This window comes from Chiloscyllium plagiosum, unplaced genomic scaffold (genome assembly GCF_037043375.1).
Source record: "Chiloscyllium plagiosum isolate Xiang-an unplaced genomic scaffold, Cpla_swu_hap1 HiC_scaffold_45, whole genome shotgun sequence".
NCBI classification, from domain to species: domain Eukaryota; kingdom Metazoa; phylum Chordata; class Chondrichthyes; order Orectolobiformes; family Hemiscylliidae; genus Chiloscyllium; species Chiloscyllium plagiosum.
In genome coordinates, this window is record NW_028270183.1 from 10822288 (window position 1) to 10845530 (window position 23243).

Consider the following 23243-nt stretch of genomic DNA (forward strand, 5'->3'; position numbering starts at 1 on the left):
TTTAACAATTGGTTAAAAGGTAAAAACAATGACTGCAGATGCTGGAAACCAGATTCTGGATTAGTGGTGCTGGAAGAGCACAGTAGTTCAGGCAGCATCCAAGGGGCAGCAAATTACGTTTCGGGCGAAAGCCCTTCATCAGGAATAAAGGCAGAGAGCCTGAAGGGTGGAGAGATAAGCTAGAGGAGGGTGGGGGTGGGGAGAAAGTAGCATAGAGTACAATGGGTGAGTGGGGGAGGGGATGAGGGTGATAGGTCAGGGGAGGAGAGGGTGGAGTGGATAGGTGGAAAAGGAGATAGGCAGGTAGGACAAGTCCGGGCAAGTCATGGGGACAGTGCTGAGCTGGAAGTTTGGAACTAGGGTGAGGTGGGGGAAGGGGAAATGAGGAAACTGTTGAAGTCCACATTGATGCCCTGGGGTTGAAGTGTTCCGAGGCGGAAATTGAGGCGTTCTTCCTCCAGGTGTCTGGTGGTGAGGGAGCAGCGGTGAAGGAGGCCCAGGACCTCCATGTCCTCGGCAGAGTGGGAGGGGGAGTTGAAATGTTGGGCCACGGGGCGGTGTGGTTGATTGGTGTGGGTGTCCCGGAGATGTTCCCTAAAGCGCTCTACTAGGAGGCGCCCAGTCTCCCCAATGTAGAGGAGACCGCATCGGGAGCAACGGATACAATAAATGATATTAGTGGATGTGCAAGTAAAACTTTGGATGTGGAAGGCTCCTTTAGGGCCTTGGATGGAGGTGAGGGAGGAGGTGTGGGCGCAGGTCTTGCAGTTCCTGCGGTGGCAGGGGAAGGTGCCAGGATGTGAGGGTGGGTTGTAGGGGGGCGTGGACCTGACCAGGTAGTCACGGAGGGAACGATCTTTGCGGAAGGCGGAAAGGGGTGGGGAGGGAAATATATCCCTGGTGGTGGGGTCTTTTTGGAGGTGGCGGAAATGTCAGCGGATGATTTGGTTTATGCGAAGGTTTGTAGGGTGGAAGGTGAGCACCAGGGGCGTTCTGTCCTTGTTACGGTTGGAGGGGTGGGGTCTGAGGGCGGAGGTGCGGGATGTGGATGAGATGCATTGGAGGGCATCTTTAACCACGTGGGAAGGGAAATTGCGGTCTCTAAAGAAGGAGGCCATCTGGTGTGTTCTGTGGTGGAACTGGTCCTCCTGGGAGCAGATACGGCGGAGGCGGAGGCGGAGGAATTGGGAATATGGGATGGCATTTTTGCAAGAGATAGGGTGGGAAGAGGTGTAATCCAGGTAGCTGTGGGAGTCGGTGGGTTTGTAGAAAATGTCAGTGTCAAATCGGTCGTCATTAATGGAGATGGAGGTGTCCAGGAAGGGGAGGGAGGTGTCAGAGATGGTCCAGGTAAATTTAAGGTCAGGGTGGAATGTGTTGGTGAAGTTGATGAATTGCTCAACCTCCTCGCGGGAGCACGAGGTGGCGCCAATGTGTGGGTGTGTGGGGGGGGTGGGGGGGGCGGGGGGGGCGGGGGGGGCGCGGGGGGGGCGGGGGGGGGCGGGGGGGGGCGGGGGGGGCGGCGGGGGGCGGGGGGGGGGGGCGGTGGGGGGGAGAGAGATAGAACAGTGTCGAGTTGTCAGCCCAGATAATGTGTTGAAGGTGTTGGCTCCCTGTGTGCTGCTGTCTGTGCCATAATGTTTAGACTGATTGTAATCTAAAAAAATTGACAGAATCTTACATGGATTCATGCAGTTTTTGAGCAAAGTACAATGTAACTCTGCAAGTACAAATTCACCCCACAAACGTATATGTGTATGTGTGCATGTGAGTTTGTGTGTGTGTGGGGATGAGGGGGAGGGGGTGTGTGGTTGTGAGTGTCTGTGAGAGAGAGAGAGAGAGTGTGTGTGTAGTACAATGGGGTCACCTGTAATGTGACATGGACCTAAGGTCCCATCCCTGTGGTACCAAACTTAGCTATCAGCCTCTGCTTGGCCATTTTTCACTGCTGCCTGTCCTGAAGTCCGCCGTGGGGGGGTTGCAAAATGACAGAAGTTGCATTTGCATAGTGTGGGTAATTTTGGACATTATGTGTATGAGCCACAGGCTGCAGTTACTGATCCCTGTCAGATGACAAGCGTTGGCTGAGAAAGGGATTGATTGGTCTTGGTGTGGTGTCACCCAGTAACCCCAGTCCAATCCAATCCAGCCCAGAATTCACCCTGTGCCCAGTTAAGTCAGGAGCAGACAGGGACTATCCCAATATGTACAACTCAAACCTCAGTCAACACCGTGTGAAGAGGCAGAGTATATTTTGAGGTTGGAAAGTATTAGAAAATGAGAAATAGGAGCAGGAAAGGACCATGTGACCTTTCAAGTCTGCTCTGCCCATCTAATAATATCCTGGTTGATGGTCTATAGTGCAGGAAAGCGGAATTCGTGTAGTAGAAGTGTATTTTTGGCAGTACAAACACGATGGTCAAAGAGCCTCTTCTGTACGATTCTGTGTTTGTTGCTGCATTGTGTGTGGGCTAAAGTCTCCTGGTTCGAAGGTGCGAGTCCTAGCTACGCAGATATGGGTATTCACCAACTTGTCTCTCACTTGTGTGACAGGGTGAAGGACAGCATGTACCATGCGCTGATATATGCCACCATTTTGGAAATGCAGGCAATGATGACCTTTGAACATGATGACATCATCAGTGCGGGACACACGATGAAAGAAGCACAGGAGATTTGCCAAAGGTAGGAATTGCGGATCGAGGTGGGGGGGGGGGGGGGGGGGGGGTTTGGTGGGTACATAGGTACATAATTTGCTTTGGTTACAGCAGTTAAAATGACTTCTCCTGGGTCAAAGGTGAAGAGACACATTGGCGAAAAAGCTCTATTGTAGTAATATGAGGGAGGGCGTTGGCCCAGTGGTATTATCACTGGACTGTTAATTCAGAGACCCAGGGAATGTTCCGGGGACCTGAGCCTGAATCTTGCCATGGCAGATTGTGGAATTTGAATTCAATAACAATCTGGAATTAATAGTCCAATATTGACCCAGAATCCATTATTGATTGTTGGAAAAACCCATCTGGTTTACTAACGTCCTTTAAGGAAGGAAACTGCCATCCTTACCTGGTCTGGCCTACATGTGACTCCAGACCCACTGGAGTTGACTCTTAACTGCTCTCTGGGCAATTAAGGATGGGGTAGTAAAAGCTGGTCTGGCCATTGATGCCTTCATCCCACAATGAATCAAAAAAAATGTTATAACACAGTCCCGGTGACGATGGACCTGAACCTTGACCTCCGAGCACAGAGATAGGGAAATACTGCAGTAGCACAATTGCATGCTAATTAAAAATATCCAAAATATCCAAAAGTTGGAAATCTGAAACAAAAGCAGCAAATGCTGAAGAAACTCAACTGCTGTGGAGGGAGTAGAGTCGTACCTGGCTTGAAATGATAACTCTATTTCTGTGATTCTAAAGATGCGGTTGGACCTGCTGAGTCTCCAGCGTTTCCTGTGTTAAATCCTGCCTGGCTCCAAGTAATTCTCTGACGTAAAGTGTTAATCCGTACGACATCTAAGGCAGATGCTGCCCAGGTGCTAACATCTGAGCCCAGTTTGCCCAGGGTACACCCGAGGAATAAGTCTGGTGAACCTTCCTCACATTCCCTCCACGGCAATAATATCCTTCCTGGGATAAGGAGACCAAAACTGCGTGCTGCACTCCACGCATGGTCTAACCAAGCTCCAGTACAATCGAAGCAAGGCCTCTCTGCTCCTGGATTGAAATCCTCTTGTGATAAAGTTTAACATGTGGTTTGTCTTCCTAATAGCTCGCTATTAGCCTTCTGAGCTCCCTTTCCTTCTTTGCAAAGGGGCATTGACTAAGTTTGCGATCGCCTGAGGGCACTGGCTAGCTAATTGGATAGAAATGGCATGCAGTGCTATGGAGAAAAGGCAGGAAATTGGCACTAAATAATACAGCCAGTGAAGGTATGATGAGCTAAATGGACCACTTTACCAACTCTGTGAATCTGTACACCGGGGCCTGAAGTGTAACTTTTTTCTATTTCAGAAATATAGTTTATTCATAAATATCTTTATACACACATACATAGTCCCTAAAGCAGTTTGTTTCTGTACAGGAACACATGAGGAAACAAACATTGCAGTTTGACTCTATCAACAAACAAACCAAAGGCATCTCTTACTTGAACAAGTTTATGTTTACATACATTTGAGGCAGGGTCCACAGTGTAACATCACAGCACAGATATTCAGCACCTTCAACACTGAAGTCTGTGTGCTGCTGAGTGTGTGCTTTGATTAGATGCTCATGCTTTAGAGCTCTTGTTAGCTTTACTTTCAGCAATTCTGATGCAGATCCCAGTTACTCTGGGTCATTTCCTGGGGAACCTTTCCTTGCTAGAAGCGTTTTGATAATTTGAATAATGCAGTCACGGTGTGCTGGAATTTTGTAAGTTCCTTTGCTGGTTCAACTAAAGCTGCAGCAAGAGCCTCTGTGGCTTCTGTCATTTGCCTGAAGTTATTTACATACTGATAACAATGGTCTTGTTTCCAGGCCACCGTTGTGTTGGTAGAATCCGACAATCATCATAGCGAGTTATATCTGGGGGAGTCTGTGCATTTGTGTTGTAGTCTGGAGTTCAACATAGTAGTGGTCTTCTTTCTTGTTGAGTAAAGAGATTAAATGGTTTGGGGGGAACGCAGGGGAATGGGGGTCAGAAACATATTATGTTTAATAGTAGTCATGATTTGGAGATGCCGGTGTTTGGACTGGGGTGTACAAAGTTAAAAATCACACAACACCAGGTTCTAGTCCAACAGGTTTATTTGGAAGCACTAGCTTTCGGAGCAACGCTCCTTCATCAGGTGGTTGTGCTGATGAATCCACTTAACGAAGGAGCAGCGCTCCGAAAGCTAGTGCTTCCAATTAAACCCTGCTGGACTAGAACCTGGTGTGATTTTTAATATTATGTTTAAGATACTGAAGTAGCTCATCTTCAAATGGAGCAAGGTCTGGACAGTCTTCTGAGTCTCTAGACTTGAAATGTTAACTCTGTTTTTCTCTCCACAGATGCTGACAGACCTGTTGAGTTTCTCCAGCCCTTTTTGTTTTTCTCTCTGGACAATATCCAGGTTTAGGCTGAGAGGTGGCAATGAATATTTCCACCACACAAGTGCCAGGCAATGACCATCTCCACCACACAAGTGCCAGGCAATGACCATCTCCACCACACAAGTGCCAGGCAATGACCATCTCCACCACACAAGTGCCAGGCAATGACCATCTCCACCACACAAGTGCCAGGCAATGACCATCTCCACCACACAAGTGCCAGGCAATGACCATCTCCACCACACAAGTGCCAGGCAATGACCATCTCCAACAAGAGAGAATCTAACCATTGCCTCTTACAACATTTAATGGCACCGCAATTACAGTTGCTGAATGCCTCCAGTATCAACATCCTGGGGGGGTGCCATTGACCAGAAACTGAACAGGTCCACCCATATAAATGCTCTGGCTACAACAGTGAGTCAGAAACTTAGAATCCTGCAGGGAATAACTCACTTCTTCACTCCCCAAAGTCTGTCCACCATTTACAAGTCAGGAGTGTGATGGAATATTCCCAACTTTTCTGGATGAAGAGCAGCTCCGACAGCACTCAAGAAGTTTAATACCATCCAGGACAAAGCAGCCCGCTTGATTGACACCAATCATTCACACCCTCCCCCACTGATGCACAGTGGTAACAGTGTGTACCGTTGACAAGATAGACCGCAGGAATTCCCCAAGATTTCTTTAGACAGCATTTTCCAAATTTGCAACCACTTCTATCTAGAAGGACAAGGGCAGCAGATATATGGCAACACCACCCGCAAGTTCCTCTCCAAGCCACTCATAGAGTTGTAGAGGTGTACAGCATGGAAACAGACCCTTCGGGTCAACATGTCCATGCTGATCAGATATCCTAAATTAGTCTAGTCCCGTTTGTCAGCATTTGGTTCATATCTCTTTAAACCCTTCCTATTCATATACCCATCCAGATGACTTTTAAATGATGTAATTGTACCAGCCTCCACCACTTTCCCTCATTCCATACATGCATCATCCTCGGCGTGAAAAAGTTGCCCCTTAGGTCCCTTTTAAACCTTTCCCTTCTCACCTTAAACCTATGCCCTCTACTTTGGACTCCCCTATCTTGGGAAAAGACCGTGGCTATTCACCCTGTCCATACCAGCTTGATTATATAACCTCTATAAGGTCACCTCTCAGCCTCCGACGCTCCAGGGAAACAGCTTCAGCCTATTCAGCCTCTCCCTATAGCTCAAATCCTCCAATCCTGGCAACATCCTTGTAAATCTTTTCTGAACCCTTTCAAGTTTCACAGCATCCTTCCTTTCACAGGGAGACCAGAATTGAATGCAGTATTCCAAAAGTGACCTAACCAATGTCTTGTACAGCTGCCACATGACGTCCCAACCCCTGTACTCAATACTCTGACCAATAAAGGAAAGCATACCAAATGCTGCCTTCACCACCCTGTCTACCTGCGACTCCACCTTCAAGTAACTATGAACCTGCACCCCAAGGTCTCTTTGTTCAGTAACACTCCCTAGGGCCTTACCATTAAGTGTATGAGGCTCACCATCCTGATGTGGAAATATATCACCAGTCCTTCAGTGTTGCTGGTTCTAAATCCTGGAATTCCCTTCTCAGGAGCATTATTGGTTTACCTACAACAAATGGGCTGCAGCGGTTCAAGAAGGCAGCTCACCACCACCTTCTGAAGGGCAGCTGGGAATAAGTGATAAATGTAGGCCCAGCCAGCGATTCCCACATCCTAGAAATGAATTACAGTAAAGGAGATCCCTTATTATGAGCTGTGCCTCCAAGTTCCAGCTTCCAGGACAAGGGGCAACATCCTCCCAGCTTATATTTATGGACTGGTGTTCCCTCCATGCCAGCACTCCTTTCTCAAGGACACTCAGGATGGGCAACAACTGATCACCTTGTCAGTGATGCCCATGTACAGCAAAGGAATAAAAAAGAACTTCTTATCTGAGTCCTGGTGGAGATTACGCTGACTTAATATCTTTTCTAATATTGTTGTGTTCATCTTCCTTGACTCAGCATAAGACGTAATGACTGTGATTATTTAAAAGACACCCATTCTTGGCATGGGGTGTCTTGGGCAAGGCTGGCACTTGCTGTCCATTTGCTTGAGAGATGGCGGTGGAGAGGACATCCTTTGAGCACCCTTTGTAGAGGGTCAGATAACATAAGAAATAACAGCGGGATAGTGGAAATGAGGCCACAATCCGATCAGCCGTGATCTAGAACTTGTAGTGGCTTGTGGGGCCGAATGGCCAATTTCCATTCCACTTCCTTGGGTGTGCTTGTACCTGTCAGCACTCCGATGTCAGGAGACTGGGCAGTCTTCCCTAACTGACCACTTGTTGCCAACAGGTTCCGGAAGAAGTCGACTGTTGTTGGTTCTCTCTCGAGTCTTGTGAACAAACCGGCTGGTGACCACTTCACAGAAGGTTTGTGTCAGAATCCCCTACAAGGGAAATGAAACCTCCAAGGCGAAGGTCTTCATTCCATTAGATCGATAACTCTACTGCTTGTTCAAGGTTATATCAGCTTTGTGTTTGCGTAGTGCCTTTAACATCATTAAACATTCCGAGACATTTCTCAGCAACTTTCATTGGATGATATTTGACCTCAGAAGGAGATTGTGGCCAAATGCTTAAGTTGCTCCTTCAACCCTACCCCTGTGATTAGAGAGGTTCAGGGAGGGAACTGCAGAGCCTGGAGACCAGATAACTAAAGGCATGGTCGCTAACGTTCTGTCTAAGCTGGGTAGTAGTTTTGAGACTCTGCGCACGCCAATCAGTGTCTCATAGCCTCAGAGGACCTTGGAGTTCCACGCATCAAAAGGAAAATAATTAGAGGGCACATTGATGGTCATCAGTGGTTGAGTGATGCAATCTGGGGAAATTCAAGAGGCTAGAATTGGAGGAAGAAGAATTGGAGGCAAAGTTTTGTTATTCAGCCCCTTGTATCTGTACTAACGCATCTTACCTCCCTTTAACCTGTATGAGTATTCCTGAGTACTTTGCCTGATCATCCTGACTTCACTGGTTTAATTTGCTTTTCCTCTCTCCTGGGGTAAGGTTCCATAAACACTGGCCATGTCCTGTTCCGAACCAGGATGAGTTTGGATAAACGTGGGAACTCAGACACTCCCGTGTTGACGACCCCACCCAATTACGCAAGGGTCATGATTCCATGCGCTCTTCCTGGGGATACTGAGGCCAGTCGCTCATCCATGTCACAGGCCTGTTTAAACTCTGCCACAGATTAGAGAGCTTATGGGACCAGGGAAGCTAACAGGAATGGTTTGGGGCAATTTGGTCCCTAAAGCACGTTCTCCCATTATCACATGGGCAGTTCAACTCTATTTACCTGCCTTAACTCACTAACCCCTAACAGAACAGATGTATTTATCGGAAATTCAGATCAATGTAAGGAGAAGGCACTCGAAGGATATGTTGAAAAGGTAAATATAACTCAGAGAAAGTGAGGACTGCAGATGCTGGAGATCAGAGTGAAAACATGTGGTGCTGGAAAAACACAGCAGGTCAGGCAGCATCTGAGCAGCAGGAGAATCGACGTTTTGGGCATAAGCTCTTCATCAGGAATCAGGGGTGAATATAACCCCACTGTTTAAGAATGGGGTAAGGCAAAAGAAGGGAAATTATAGGCCGATTAGCCTGACCTCAGTTGTCGCTAAGGTCATTGTGAAGGATGAGATTTCTGAACACTTGGAAGTGTATGGTTAAAAAAGGGCAAAGTCAGCATGGTTTCATCAAGGGGAGGTCATACCTGACAAACCTGTTAGAATCTTTGAGGAAGTAACGAGCAGGTTAGACCAAGGAGAACCAATGGATGTTATCTACCTGGACTTCCAAAAGGCCTTTGACAAGGTGCCGCATAGGAGGCTGCTGAGTAAGAAAAGAGCCCAAGGTGCTATCCTGGATAGAAGCTTGGCTGTCTGGCAGAAAGCAGAGAGTGGGGATAAAAGGGTCTTTCTCAGGATGGCAGCTGGTGACAAGTGGGGTTCTGCAAGGCTCAGTTTTGGGATCGCAACTTTTCATTTTATATATTAAGGATCTAGATGAAGGAACTGAGGGCATTCTGACTAAGTTTGCAGATGATACAAAGATTAGGTGGAGGAGCAGGTGGTACTGAGGAGAAAGGGAGGCTGCAGAAAGTTCTAGACAGGTTAGGAGACTGGGCAGAGACGTGGCAGATGAAATACAATGTGGGAAAGTGTGAGGTCATGCACTTTGGTAGGAAGAATAGAGGCATGGACTATTTTCTAAATGGGGTGAAAATTCAGAAAGCTGGAATACAAAGGAACTTAGGAATCCTAGTGCAGAATTCTCTTTTCAGGTAAACTTGCAGGTTGAGTCGGTGATTAGGACGGCAAATCTAATTTGACACACACACACAGACACACACACAGACACACACACAGACACACACACACACACACACACACCCTCCCAAGAAAATTGTTTCTGTCTTCCTGATGCTATCAAATACTTTCAATGTCTTAAACATAGTTATGGAATCATTTGTTAATCTTTGATCTCAAATGAAGACTAACTCAAAGCATACACACCTTCCTTGAGGTGAGGTGTGGAGACCCCAATTAAAGGCAGAAGTTTGACTCCGTGACAGTGATGCAACAGTCATATGTTTCCGATTCATAGCAGTGTGGGGCATTGAGGAGAACTAACTTCTTGTGTAGTTGATTATAACTGGAGCATACCTCTACCCTTTTATATCCTGTGCCATCTCCTCCCTATGTAGGACCTCCTGATATAAAACTGGGCAATGCATGCAGCCATCAGTAAAACCAAAACAATGCTGGTAGTCCTCAGCAGGTCAGGAGAGAGAACCAGAGTTAATGTTTCAAGCTGATGACCTTCCATCAGGTCTGGGATAAGTCCATGATGTAACAGGTTTGAGGAGGAATGGGTGGGACTAGAGACAAAGGAAAGTCAGTGAAGGCGGGAGAGATTCAGGGATAGAATCAGAGTCCAAGGGAATGGTGATGGGGCTGAGAAAAGGAAACACAGAAACGTGCCCACAGTAGCCTGAAAGAAATATCACATCAATAATTTCAGTCTGCAAATTCTGTGTCCTCTGTTTTCTCTCCTTTGCTTTGCATTGCTTAGTTTTTCTCTTGATTTTTGCTTTCAGATAGTGGTGCACCCAGTCTGGACCTTTTGTTACCTCTCTCTTTCCTTGGCATCATTCTCTCTGGCCCTCTCCTGCCATTCAGTCTCTCTTGTCTTCCCTTGTCTTTGTCCATCGCACTCCTTCCTCGAAACCTATGACATCTCTAACTTTTTCCAGTTTTGATGAAAGGGCACCGACCTGAAAACTTAGCCCTGTTTCTCTCTGCACAGCTGCTGCCTGACCTGTTGAGTACTTTGGGCATTTTGTGTCTCCATGTCAGATTTCCAACAGCTGCAGTATTCCGCTTTCCGATTTAGTATTTGTCCGCTCAGCTCCAGAGTGAAGTGTGGTGCTGGAAAAGCACAGCAGGTCAGGCAGCATCCGAGGAGCAGGAGAATCAGGAATGGCTTTTGATGAAGGGCTTATGCCCGAAACGTCAATTCTCCTGCTCCTCGGATGCTGCCTGACTTGCTGTGCTTTTCCAGCACCCCACACTCAACTCCAAGTGAAATGAGATAGGCGATCGAGACCTGTGACATTTGTTCCATTTCTAACCTTCTTTGGTCTGGTGACTCTGACTGTAGTGTGAAGAACAATTGTCGTGTGGAACTGGAGTCAGTGAGTAGGCCAAGGGTGGGCACAGTAGGCAGTCCCTTACCCCAAAGGACAATGACAAAGTTTGGAATCTTCAGGCAGACAGAAACTTCCAGAGTCATTATCAAAGTGGTAGCCTGTGAATTAACGATCTTTAGATGTACCTTAAGCATTGTACCCTTCTGATAGCACCATATAATTCGCTATGTTTATGATGGAACTGGAAAATGTGGGATTGTCAGGGTTAATTGTACCTGCCTGATTGTTTCAACTTGTTTTACAGAGGAGGTCCATGCAGAGGTTTGCTATGCAGAGTGTTTACTGCAGCGAGCAGCTCTCACCTTCTTACAGGTAAGAGGAGACAATTCAGCATTGTGTAACGCCTAACGTTAGGTTAGATTAGATTCCCTGCAGAGTGGAAACTAATCCATTTGGCCCAACAAGTCCACACCTGTTGAAGAGTAACCCACCCATTTCCCTCTGACTAATACACCTAACACTACGGGCAATTTAGCATGGCCAGTTCACCTGACCGGCACATCTTTGGATTATGGGAGGAAACCAGAGCACCCAGAGGAAGCCCATGCAGACACGGGGAGAATGTGCAAACTCCCCGCGGACAGTCGCCCAAGGGGCTGGAATCAAACCCGGGTTCCTGGCACTGTGAGGCAGCAGTGCTAACCACAGAGCCCTCATGCCGCCCCAAAGATAGCACTTCCTTTATCAGGTAGTGTGCCTGGGTGTTTTTCAATTTAGAAAGCTTCCACTTAATGAGCTGCAAGAGGAAGTGGTGAAGGCTGGTACAATTTCAACATTGAAAAGGCATCTGGATGGGTATATGAATAGGAAGGGTTTAGAGGGATATGGACCAAATACTGGCAAATGGGACTAGATTACTTTAGGATATCTGGTCGGCATGGACGAGTTGGACTGATGGGTCAGTTTCTGTGCTGTACATCTCTATGACTCTATTACCCTCCCAAGTGGATGTAAAGGGACCCACAGTTGTATTCAAGCAGAGGCTTTCTCCCTCGTGGTCTGGTTAATATTTATCCCTTAAACATCATGAGGATGGGGCAGCAAACCTAGATTATCCAGTTATTATCACATTGCTGCTTGTGGGACCTTAAATCATGGATTGCTGGCTGTAAAGTCCTTGAGGGGCCCCTCCAGTGGTGCACTGGTAACGTCCCTCCCTCTGGACCGAGAGGCCTAGCTTCAAGTCCCACCTCCTCCAGAGGTAGGTAACAGGTTGATCAAGAAATGTTTTTTTAAATGTTCTTCAGAATGGAAGACTCAACAGAAATTCAAATATTTTCTTTATAGGTGATCCAGCTCACATTTTATTGGTCTGTCACAGCCTGTTGCACATTAAAGATAATCTGAAGAGAGAGAGAATGCTCACACTCAGTGCTGGGTGCTGCTGACCTGGAGAGAAATTTAAAAACACTTTGCATTTTGCAAAGCTCCCTGGCCAGGCAGCATGAACTCTGACCCCTGTGGCTGGGTTATTTAAGGACATTTGTGGTTTGGAAAGTTACTGATAGCAGCAGACAATGGGTGTAGGTTTGCTCGCTGAGCTGGAAGGTTCATTGCCAGACGTTTCGTCACCCTACTAGGTAACATCTTCATTGGGCCTCAGGCAAAGCACTATACATGATTCCTGCTTTCCATTTGTATGTTTGGGTTTCTTGAAAGCAGGAATCATGAAACCCCAATATATAAATAGAAAGCAGGAATCATGGACAGTGCTTCGCCTGAGGCCCACTGAAGATGTTATGTTACCTAATAGGGTGACGAAACGTCTGGAAATGAACCTTCCAGCTCAGCCAGCAAACCTACATCCAGAACCTCAATCTGAGCTACAAATCTTCTCAAAACTCGCCAGCAGCAGACAATTTCACTGCTGTTCAAATGCAAAACAATTGTGCCCGTACAGGTAGCCCTTCCTTTGCTCAGCCATACATTCTACAAAATCAGCTGGTGGACCATCACCTCCGCGAGAGAAATTCTTTAGTCTGTCCGAAAGGTGCAGGTTTTCCTGTGCAGGAAGTTGACCCCAACCGAGTGTCACAGACTGGCACATTCCAAGGTCCAGGACTACGTGCTGAAGCTTGGGGCAGCTGGCACAAAGGATCAGGTGTGGAAAGGTCACTGTCTAAGGCTCTTTGACCATAGTGCACTGAAGGGCTGGAAGTTGTGGACATAACTCCTGAAGCTGGATGATCCACATGTGACGACTGTGATAACTGTTAACTGTAAACGTGAATGTACTAAATGGCAACAAGTATTAGATGAAATGGATTTGATTTGTGATTTCTGCATATCAACATTGAGCATTCACATAAATCAGAAAACATAGTAAATAGGAGCATGAGTAGGCCATTTGGGCCCTTCAAGCCTGCTCCAATATGATCGTGGCTGATCATCCTGTTCCCTTTCTCCCCGTACTTTTGATCCCTTTAGCCCTAAGAGCTATGTTTAACTCCTGGTTGAAAAACATTCAATGTTTTGGCCTCAATTGCTTTCTGTGGCAGAGAATTCCACAGGCTCCCCCCTCGCTGGGTGAAGACATTTCTTCTTGTCTCAGTCTAAATGGCCTACTCTGTTTCCTTAGACTGTGATCCCGGGTCCTGGAGTCTTTCCTGTTGAGCAGAGGCTGGAAAGGCATTTCACTTGCTCCCTCGTTAATTTCCAACCAGAGGAGTTGATTAGACTTATTAATTGTGGAGCTATAAAGTCATACAGCATGGAAACAAACCCTTCGCTCCAACTCGTCTGCACCAACCAGGCATCCCAACCTGACCGAGTCCCATTTGCGACCACTTGGCCCATATCTCTGTAAACCGTTCCTATTCATATGCCCATCCAGGTGCCTTTTAAATGTTGTAATTCATGAAAGCATTAAAAGAAAGCAAGAATTGCACTTTATGTAAGTTATATAAAATGAAAAATACATTTGTGAATGTGTCATATGGAAATGACTTCTTTTTGCTTGTTCTTTTTCGAATATTAACTTTTGCGATTTGTACTTGTGTATGAGTCCCATGTGGGCTATTAATGCCAGAGACAAAAACACTGTCCAATTTCAATACTCCCAGACAATGAGGAGGTGTTGACAGCAGGTTCTTCTTTATTTTTTGAGAGCTCATCTTATTTGTTTTTTAAGAAATATTAAAACCATTTCATTTGAATTCCATTCCAAATGGCGGTATAGGTATATGTCACTGGTGGGTTGGGCTAATGTCCAGGATTCATGGACTCAAATCCAAGTAATTTTTTTGAAATTGAGTGAATAAAATCTGGAATGGAAAGCTAGTCTCAGTATTCATGAAATTATCATTGATTGTTGTGGAAGTCCATCTGATTCATAAGGGAAGGAAATTGACCATCCTTACCTGGCTAAAGTGTGCCTCCAGACCCACAGCAATGTGGTTGACTCTTAGCTGCTTCCTACAATGGCCTAGCAAGGTAGTCAGTTTAAGGGCAATGAGGGATGGGGATCCAACGCTAACTTTGCCAGTGACACTCCCATCCCATGAAAGTGTAAAAATATATGTGCCTCAGAGGAAGTGATCGACTTCAACTCAGATCCTGGAACCTCAGACCATTCTGCAAACACTTGTTTTTGCAATTGATTAGTGCTTTCTTCCAGGTTATGATCACAGCCCGTTAGTACAGAAATACCAGAGTTGGCATTATAATTAGACTTGACTCTTGTCTGTGTCTGTGCTTTCAGGATGAGAACATGGTCAGCTTTATCAAGGGTGGAATTAAAGTCAGAAGCAGCTTCATGATTTACAAGTGAGTTAAGATTTTTATTCCAATTTTTAGTTTGTAAGTTTTGCTCTCTTCTTTATATATATACACACACACACACACACCTTTCTAATGTTTCCCTCTTTGTTCCCTGTCAATGTTTTGTATATGTCTGATAATTGACTCTGGAAAGAGTCTTGGGGAGGTGTTTCAACTTGTGGGTGAGGCCAGTGAGAACTAGGCACCGTAAACTTGCCACAATCACAAAAGAAAACTCAGCAGAGAATTTGAGTGAAACTCATTCACCTGGAGAACAGTGGGAATGTGGACCCTGTTCCCACATGGAGTGGTTGAGGACAATGCATTTAGGGAGAAGCTAGATAAAAATAATGAAGTGGTCATGTTGCAGCTGTACAGGGCGTTGGTTAGACCATTTTTTTGGAATATCGTGTGCAATTCTGGTCTTCTTATCGGAAAGATGTTATGAAACTTGAAAGGGTTCAGAAAAGATTTACAAGGATGTTGCCAGGGTTGGAGGGTTTGAGCTATTGGGAGAGGCTGAACAGGCTGGGATTGTTTTCCCTGGAGCGTCGGAGGCTGAGGGGTGACCTTATAGAGGTTTACAAAATTATAAGGGGCATGGATAGGATAAATAGACAAAGTCTATTTCCCTGGGGTCGGGGAGTCCAGAACTAGAGGGCATAGGTTTAGGGTGAGAAGGGAAAGATTTAAAAGGGACCTACGGGGCAACTTTTTCTGCAGAGGATGGTGCGTTTATGGAATGAGCTGCCAGAGGAAGGTGGAGGCTGGTACAATGACAGCATTTAAAAGGCATCTTGATGAGTATATGAATAGGAAGGGTTTACAGGGATATGGGCCAAGTGCTGACAAATGGGACTAGATTAGGTTAGAATATCTGGTCAGCATGGACAGGTTGGCCCGAAGGGTCTGTTTCCATGCTCTATGACTCCAAGTAGACTCATAGTCGTACAGCACGGAAACAGACCCTTCGGGCCAACTCGTGCATGCCAACCAAGCTTCCTAAACTGCACTCGTCCCATTTACCTCTGTTTGGCCTGTATCTCTCTCAATCTTTCATATTCAAAAACCTGTCCAAATGGGTTTTAATTGGAATTGTACCTATCTCTACCATTTCCTCTGGCAGTTTGTTTCATATATGCACCACCCTCTGTGTGAAAACGTTGCCCCTTTTAAACTTTTACACTCGCACCCTAAACCTATGCCCTCTAGCTTTGGAGTCTCCCACCTTGGAGACAGAGTGGAAGAATATTGATGGAAGTGGATGGGGAGGGAGGTTGGAGGAGCCCGTTGCTGTCCTCAAATCCGTTCTGCAATTCACCTCAATCATAGCTGATGTGTGTTCAATCCCCACATACCTGTCCTTGCATCACATCTATTAATATCTTTCCTTCCAGTCCCATTAACCTTGATCCACTAAAATCTTTGCTTAAATCTTTCAGTATCGGTTTTAAATATAACAGTGGATCCATTGTCAATTGTCATTTACAGAAGAGAGTTCCATAGTTCTCCCACCCTTTGAGTGTCGAAGTGTCTTCTCATTTTACTCCTGAATGTTCTGGCTCTAATACTTTGACTTTGTACCCACTCCTACACTGCATGGCTAGTGGGAACAGTTCCTTTCTGCCTACCCTGTTGGATCTTGAACATTTTGATCGAATCACTCCTTGAGCTTCTACATTTCAGGAGTGTCTCCTTAGTTTGTGTAAGTTTCCCCAAAGGGAGACCAGGGACCTCCCTTTTGGAATTAATTTTTAAACACTCATGGGATCTGGATGTCACTGACTGGCCAATATTTATTGCCCATCCCCGGTTGAGAAGGTGGTGGCGAGCTGCCTTCTTGAATCCCTGTAGTTTATAATCCGTGTTTTATTCTGGTAGGTCAGCGCTGCATTCCCTCCAAGATCAGAAGAGCTTTCACAGGCTCCAATTGTGATCAAACCAGGGCTTTATATGAAGCTTATAGACTCTGGTTGAGTCCAATATCCAGGTTAAATTGCCTTGGTTTGTAAATGCTTGGTAACGTAAATGCAACTTGCTGTCCCTGGGATGCTGGTTTGAAGAAATTAGTTGTTTGTAAAAATTCATAGTGCACGGTAAATGGGTTTATTGACCACCTTGGCATCAGAGTATGGTCATGTCACCACCCACCTTCCAGTAAAGAGACAGAGAAGAATCCAGTGGGATCTCTGATGGATATTAGCCTCCCTAACTCGGGGTTAATTGTAGCATCCAGACTATTAGCTCTGATCAGATCAATTAGCTCAGTATAATCCAGACTTTAGGCTCTCTAATGCCCAGTGACTCAATCACTCTCTGGAACTTGGCAGAGCCTTTGAATTCATTAATGGGTGATAGCTAAGGCTGATATTTATTGTCCATCAGGAATTGAAGGCCAGTCACAGTTCATGGTGACAATGAAACTCTCATTGATTTTCACTTAAAAATAAAATCGTTGAAGGAAGGAAATCTGCTATCCTTGCCCAGTCCGGCTGATGCGTGAATCTAGATCCACAGCAACGTGACGCACTTGGGCTGGAGAAACAAGCCAAGGGAATTCATGATGGATGGTAGGACTCTGGGAAGCACAGAGGATCAGAGGGACCTTGGGGTTGCACGTCCACCGGTTCTTTAAGGTAGCAGGACATGTAGACAAAATGGTTAAGAAGGCACATGGGATACTTAGGAGAAAGTGAGGACTGCAAATGCTGGAGATCAGAGTTGAGAGTGTGGAGCTGGAAAAGCGCAGCAGGTCAGGCATCATCTGAGGAGCAGGACAATCAATGTTTCGGGCAAAAGCATTCCCGATGGACTTACCCTGAAACGTTGATTCTCCTGCTCCTTGGATGCTGCCTGACCTGCTGTGCTTTTTCAGCACCACACCCTAGAATCATATGGGATACTCACCCTAGAATCGAAGAGCAGGGAGATGAAACTGGAACTGTATAAAACATAAGGTTAGGCCACAGCTAGAGTATTATGTGCAGTTTTGTAATCCACCTTCTAGGAGGGATGTGATGGCACTGGAGAGGGTGCAGAGGAGATTTACCAGGATGTCGCCTAGCTGGAGAGTTTCAGTGATGAGGTGAGATTGGACAGACTGGGGCAGTTTCCCTTAGAGCAGAGTAGACTGAGGGGAGATATGATTGAAGTGTCTCAAATTATGAGGGGTGTAGATTGGAAGGAAATATCCTTTCAATGGAGGGATCAGTGACCGGGGACATAGATTAAAGGTAAAGAGCGGAAGGTTTAGAGGAGCTGTGAGGAAATATTTTTCCACCAGATGGTGGTGGGAATCTGGAAAGCACTGCCGGTAATGGTGGGAAAGCAGAAACCCTCAGCACATTGAAGAAGGACTTAAATGTGCACCTGCAATGCCAAGACATGCTGGCTATGAGCTATGTGCTGGGAAATGTGATTAGAATAATTAGGTAGCTGTTCTTGACCAGCACACACTAAATGGGCCGAAGGGTCATTTTCTGTGTTGTAGACTTCAATGACTCTAATGTGGTTGACTCCTAACTGCCCTCTGCAGTGGCCCTAGCAACCGGCTCAGTTAAAAGGGCAGTTAGGGATAGACAGATGCCTGTGATATCCACATCACATCAAAGAAATCTTGAAAAACTACTCTCTGAACATTGCCGTGAGTCACCTTCGTGAATGGCCATGCACTGTCTGGATGACAGGGCATCTTGAGATTGTGAGAGACAAATACAGAGACAAAGAGGTCAAGAGCTCAGAAGAAGGCCCTTCAGCTAATTGAGTCTGTGCTGGTCAAAAACGACCACCTGACCATTCCCATCTCTCATAAAGGAGCCAGAGTCAAAACAGGACATGGGCTGGAAAAGCACAGCAGGTCAGGCAGGATCAGAGGAGTAGGAGAATCAATGTTTCGTGCATAAGCCCTTCATCAGGAATGCTTGACACACTCTTTGACTCTGGTCTCCAGCATCTGCAGTCCTCACTTTCTCCTCCATCCCTCATAAATGCGAGTTATTTCTTTCTGTGCAGACAGCACTGGCCCTTCCAGCTTCAGTGAAAAAAACACTCTTTCATTTGCAGTCAGTTCTGTCAAAAACCTATATTTCATTTCCAGCCAGACGCTGTTCCATCTGCTTGCTGAGGGAGTAGGTCATCTCGGTTGGTTTTGTGTTCGGGTCTGCCCCCTGCCCATCCCCTGTTACATGGGGATTAAAGTATCTGTTAACCTCCCGTCCTGCTCGAGGTGAACGTGAAAAGACTTGGTTTCTCTTTGTTGTTGACAGGGAGCTCCACAATTTTCTGCAGTCAAACCTCTTCATCAAAGGACCGAACCACTCGCATTTAGAAGGAGGGGTTTCCTTAGGAATTGGAGCATTCAACTTGGTAAGATCAAAGCTAGAAATGACTCATTCCAAAAAAAGGGGGAGGCCGACGACAAAGTACAAATGTTGGTTCTCCTCAGGGTACAGGTGGGGCTGGACTAGAGTAGAATTATAGAATCAGTGAATTCCTACAGTGCGGAAACAGGCCATTTGGCCCATTAAGTCCACACTGACCCTCCGAAGAGCATCCCACCCAAACGCAGCCCCGACCCTATCCCTGTAACCCTACATTCCCCATGCTAACCCACCTAGTCTGCATATCCCTGGACACTATATGGGAGCTTTAGCGTGGACAATCCACCTAGAGTAGGCACCACTGCTCAAAGGTAAAAGGCTGAGCTTCCCTTCATCCTTAGTGTCATGCAGCACAGAAACAGACCCTTCAGTCCAACTTGTCCATGCCGACCGATATCCCAATCTGACCTAGTCCTGTTTGCCAGCATTTGGCCCATATCCCTCTAAACCCATCCTGTCCATATATCCATCCAGATGCCTTTACATATTGTAATTGTACCAGCCTCCACCACTTCCCCTGGCAGCTCATTCCATACATGCACCACTCACTGCGTGAAAAAGATACCCCTCAGGTCCTTTTTAAATCTATCCCCCTAAGCCTATGTCCTCTAATTTTCGGAACTCCATACCATGGAAAAAAAAACTTTGGTTATTTATCCTATCAATGCCCCTCGTGATTTTACAAACCTCTATAAGGTCACCCCTCAGTCTTTATCAGTGAGTTGTCAGCTGTGGGTGGCATTCACGCCTCTCAGTCAGTATAGTACTGGGAGAGTGCTACACTGTCTGAAGTGCTGTCTGTTGGGTAAGACCTTTCCCTGGGGTTTGAATCTGCCCTCTCTGCTGGATGCACAAGTTCTCTTGCTGCCTGCTATTGGCGAGTGTTGGAAGAAGTCGCAAATTGATACTCCCCCTGAGCTACGAATACACCTTCCTTGTCTGTCAAGTCCTGGAGTGGGAGTCGATCACAGAGTTTCTGGCTCAGAGGCAGGGATGTTACCCACTGTGCCACAGGACCAGAGGAAACTTGCTAATGTACATCGTGTCTGTGCTGTCCCTAACCAGGAAATCCTTGGTGCGATCACTTAGAGATGGATGACTTTCAGTTTCCTACACATTCCATCCCTCACTTGGAAAAACACAGCAAATATTAGACTATGAGTATTAGGGGAAAGAGTAGGCTATTCGGCCCCTCGAACCTGCTCCGTCATTCAGTAGGATCATGGCTAATCTGACATTCCTTGCATCCATTTTCCTGCATTTTCCCATCCTAATCCTAGATTCCCCTACTGAGCAAGCCACATAACCGGGAACAAAAACAGAAATTGCTGCAAAAACTCAGCAGGTCTGGCAGCGTCCTTGTAGAGAGAAAGCAGAGTTAATGTTTCCAGTCCCGTGACTCTTCATCAGAACTTGTAGAGTCGTGGGACTCGAAACGTTATCTTTGCTTTCTTCCCACAGATGCTGCCTTGTTAAGTTTCTCCAGCAATTTCTGCTTTTGTCTCAGACCTTCAGTATCTGCAGTCCTTTGTTTTATTTTAGCACGTAACGGAGAATCTGTGGAACAGTTACCCCGTTCTGGGTGTCTGGATTTTCTCTGGAGAGAGCAGCTTTGTTTCTTGACTTGACCTTTGTTATGTCCTTAGACGCTGTCACTGTTCCCCACACGGATCCTGAAATTGTTGGAGTTTGCCGGCTTCTCTGGTGACAAGGTAGGGACGAGAAAACCTTCAGCGACTTTCACCCTGAAAAGCGGTGGCAGAGATCTCTTTTTTTATTTGTCGAATTAGACATGGGAGTAAGTGGTGGATTCCGAGCTGTTATTGTAGGGAAGGTAAAAAGCCTCCAGGAAGCTTTCTGACAGACTCTGAGAAATGATTGGTGCATAATTCGGGGAAGCGAAAATGTTTGATTTGTTCAGCCAACAGTTGAGGTGCCTGATGGGAGTTCTCATCTTTGATGGATGAGTAAATCTTTAAAGTAATTAGCCAAAGGGCTGTGCATGAATTGGACAAACATCTTTCATGAATCATAGAATCCCTACAGTGTGGAAACACCATTTGACCCAACAAGTCCACACCAACTCTCCGAAGGGTATTCCACCCAGACCCATTCCCCTATCCTATTACTTTACATTTCTCCTGACTAATGCACCTAACCTACACATCCCTGAACAGTATGGGCAATATAGCGTGGCCAATTCACCCCAACCTGCACATCTTTGAACTGTGGGGGGAAACATGACGCAGACATGGGGAGAACGTACAAACCCCACACAGACAGTCACCCGAGGCTGGAATTGAACCCAAGTCCTTGGCGCTGTGAGACAGCAGTGCTAACCACTGACCCACTGTGCCACCCATAAAAAGTGCCGACTCTGCCGGACCCGAAATCGGAACCTTTGAATCCCTTCGAACTACTAGAAATCCAAAGCGCTATCCATTGCGCCACAGAGCCACCTTTTTATGTAGCGAGAGTTTATGATCTGGACTACAGTGTCCACAAGGACAGTGGTAACAAAAGCCGAACTTCTAAACACGAATGCTTTAAATATGTGGGTGGAGAACATTCACAGGGCTCCAGGGAAGAGAGCAGGGGACTGGAGCTAATTGAGTAGTTTGTTTTAGAGGCTACACAAGCACAGTGGAATAAATGGGCTCTGTGACTCTGTCAATTTGATCACATTCCTTTCTTTGTCAATGATTCTGAATTATGGGATCTGATCTTCATCGCTCAGACCTTTGAGTATAGGATTTGGGATGTCATTTTGAGCTTGTACAGAAGATTGGTGAGACCTTTTCTGGAATACTATGCGCAGTTCTGATCGCTGTGCTACAGGAAGGATATTATTAAACTGGAGAAGGTTCAGAAAAGGTTTACCAGGGTGTTGCCGGGAATGGAAGGCTTTAGTTTTCGGGAGAGGCTGGATAGACTGGGACTTTTTCAGTGGAGCACAGGAGGTTGAGGGGTGACCTTGTAGAGACTTATAAAATCATGAGGGGCATAGATAAGGTGAATATCAAGGGGTGGAAGAGTTCAAAAATAGAAGGCAAATTTTTAAGGTGAGAGGAGAAAGATTTTAAAAAAGACGTGAGGGCCAACTTTTTTTATACAGTGGTTCGTATGTGGAATGAACTGCCAGAGGAAGTGTTGGATGCTGATACAATTAGGAGAAAGTGAGGACAGCAGATGCTGGAGATCAGAGTCGAGAGTGTGGTGCTGGAAAGACACTTCATCAGCTTCTACCCGAAATGTCGATTCTCCGGCTCCTTGGGTGCTGCCTGACCTGCTGTGTCTTTCCAGCATCACACTCTTGACTGCTGGTACAATTACAATGTTTATAAGACATCTGGATGGCTACATGAAAAGGAAAGGTTTGGAGAGATATGGGCCAAATGCAGGCAGGTGGGATTAGTTTAGGAATATGGTTGGCGTGGACTATTTGGACCAAAGGATCTGTTTCCATGCCGTATGCCTCCCTTACTCTGAATCAGCAATTGTATTCTCCAAAAGGATTAGGGTGACTTTACCTTCACCTTAATAAATATTGCAGTAATTAATGATTCTAGATTTTGCCTAGCATATCTTATTCTGAGAAGATATAAAATGAACACACAGCTGTGATTATTATGAAAAGGTTTGAGAAGTTAAGGATAGTATTCATTGTCCATAAAACAGTAACGATGGAAGGTAGGCAGGATTTTGGTTTTCTCTTGGCTGTGTGTCGCTGGCAAGGCTGGCATTTACACCCCATTGAGTGAAAGCTCAGTGGCTTTCTTGGTCATTTCAGAGGTTGGTTCAGACTCCACTAGGTTGCTGTGGGTTTGGAGTCACATGTAGGCCTGACCAGGGAAGGAAGGCAGACATTAGTGAGCCAGATGGGTTTTATAACAATCAATTATAGCCTCACGGTCACCATCACAAGCTTTTCAATCCCAGAGTTCATTGTTTGAATTTAATTTCCAGCTTTGGTGGAGTATATTACTATCAGAAGTAGAAGGTTCCAGTGTAGTAATTATTTCAGGTGAAGGATTGTTAAGATGATCAAATACAGTCATAGAGATGTACAGCACGGAAGCAGACTCTTCAGTCCAACTTGTCCATGCCGACCAGATATCCTAAATGAATCTAGTCCCATGTGCCAGCACTTGGCCCATATCTCCCTAAACCCTTCCTCTTCATGCACCCATCCCGATGCCTTTTAAATGCTGTAAATGTACCAGCCTCCACCACTTCCTCTGGCAGCTCA

General features: G+C 46.0%; 1 protein-coding gene across 2 annotated transcripts in view; it reads left to right on the forward strand.

The window, feature by feature from the left end:
- LOC122552227 (tetratricopeptide repeat protein 39A) overlaps positions 1 to 23243 on the forward strand; it is a 97420-nt gene that overhangs the window by 41185 nt on the left and 32992 nt on the right. For both annotated transcript variants that reach the window (XM_043694878.2, XM_087983273.1), the window contains exons 3-8: positions 2554 to 2685; positions 7437 to 7513; positions 11101 to 11168; positions 14557 to 14621; positions 18881 to 18980; positions 20641 to 20706. In XM_043694878.2, coding sequence (XP_043550813.1) covers positions 2554 to 2685; positions 7437 to 7513; positions 11101 to 11168; positions 14557 to 14621; positions 18881 to 18980; positions 20641 to 20706 — 508 coding nt within the window. The remainder of the gene's footprint in view (positions 1 to 2553; positions 2686 to 7436; positions 7514 to 11100; positions 11169 to 14556; positions 14622 to 18880; positions 18981 to 20640; positions 20707 to 23243) is intronic.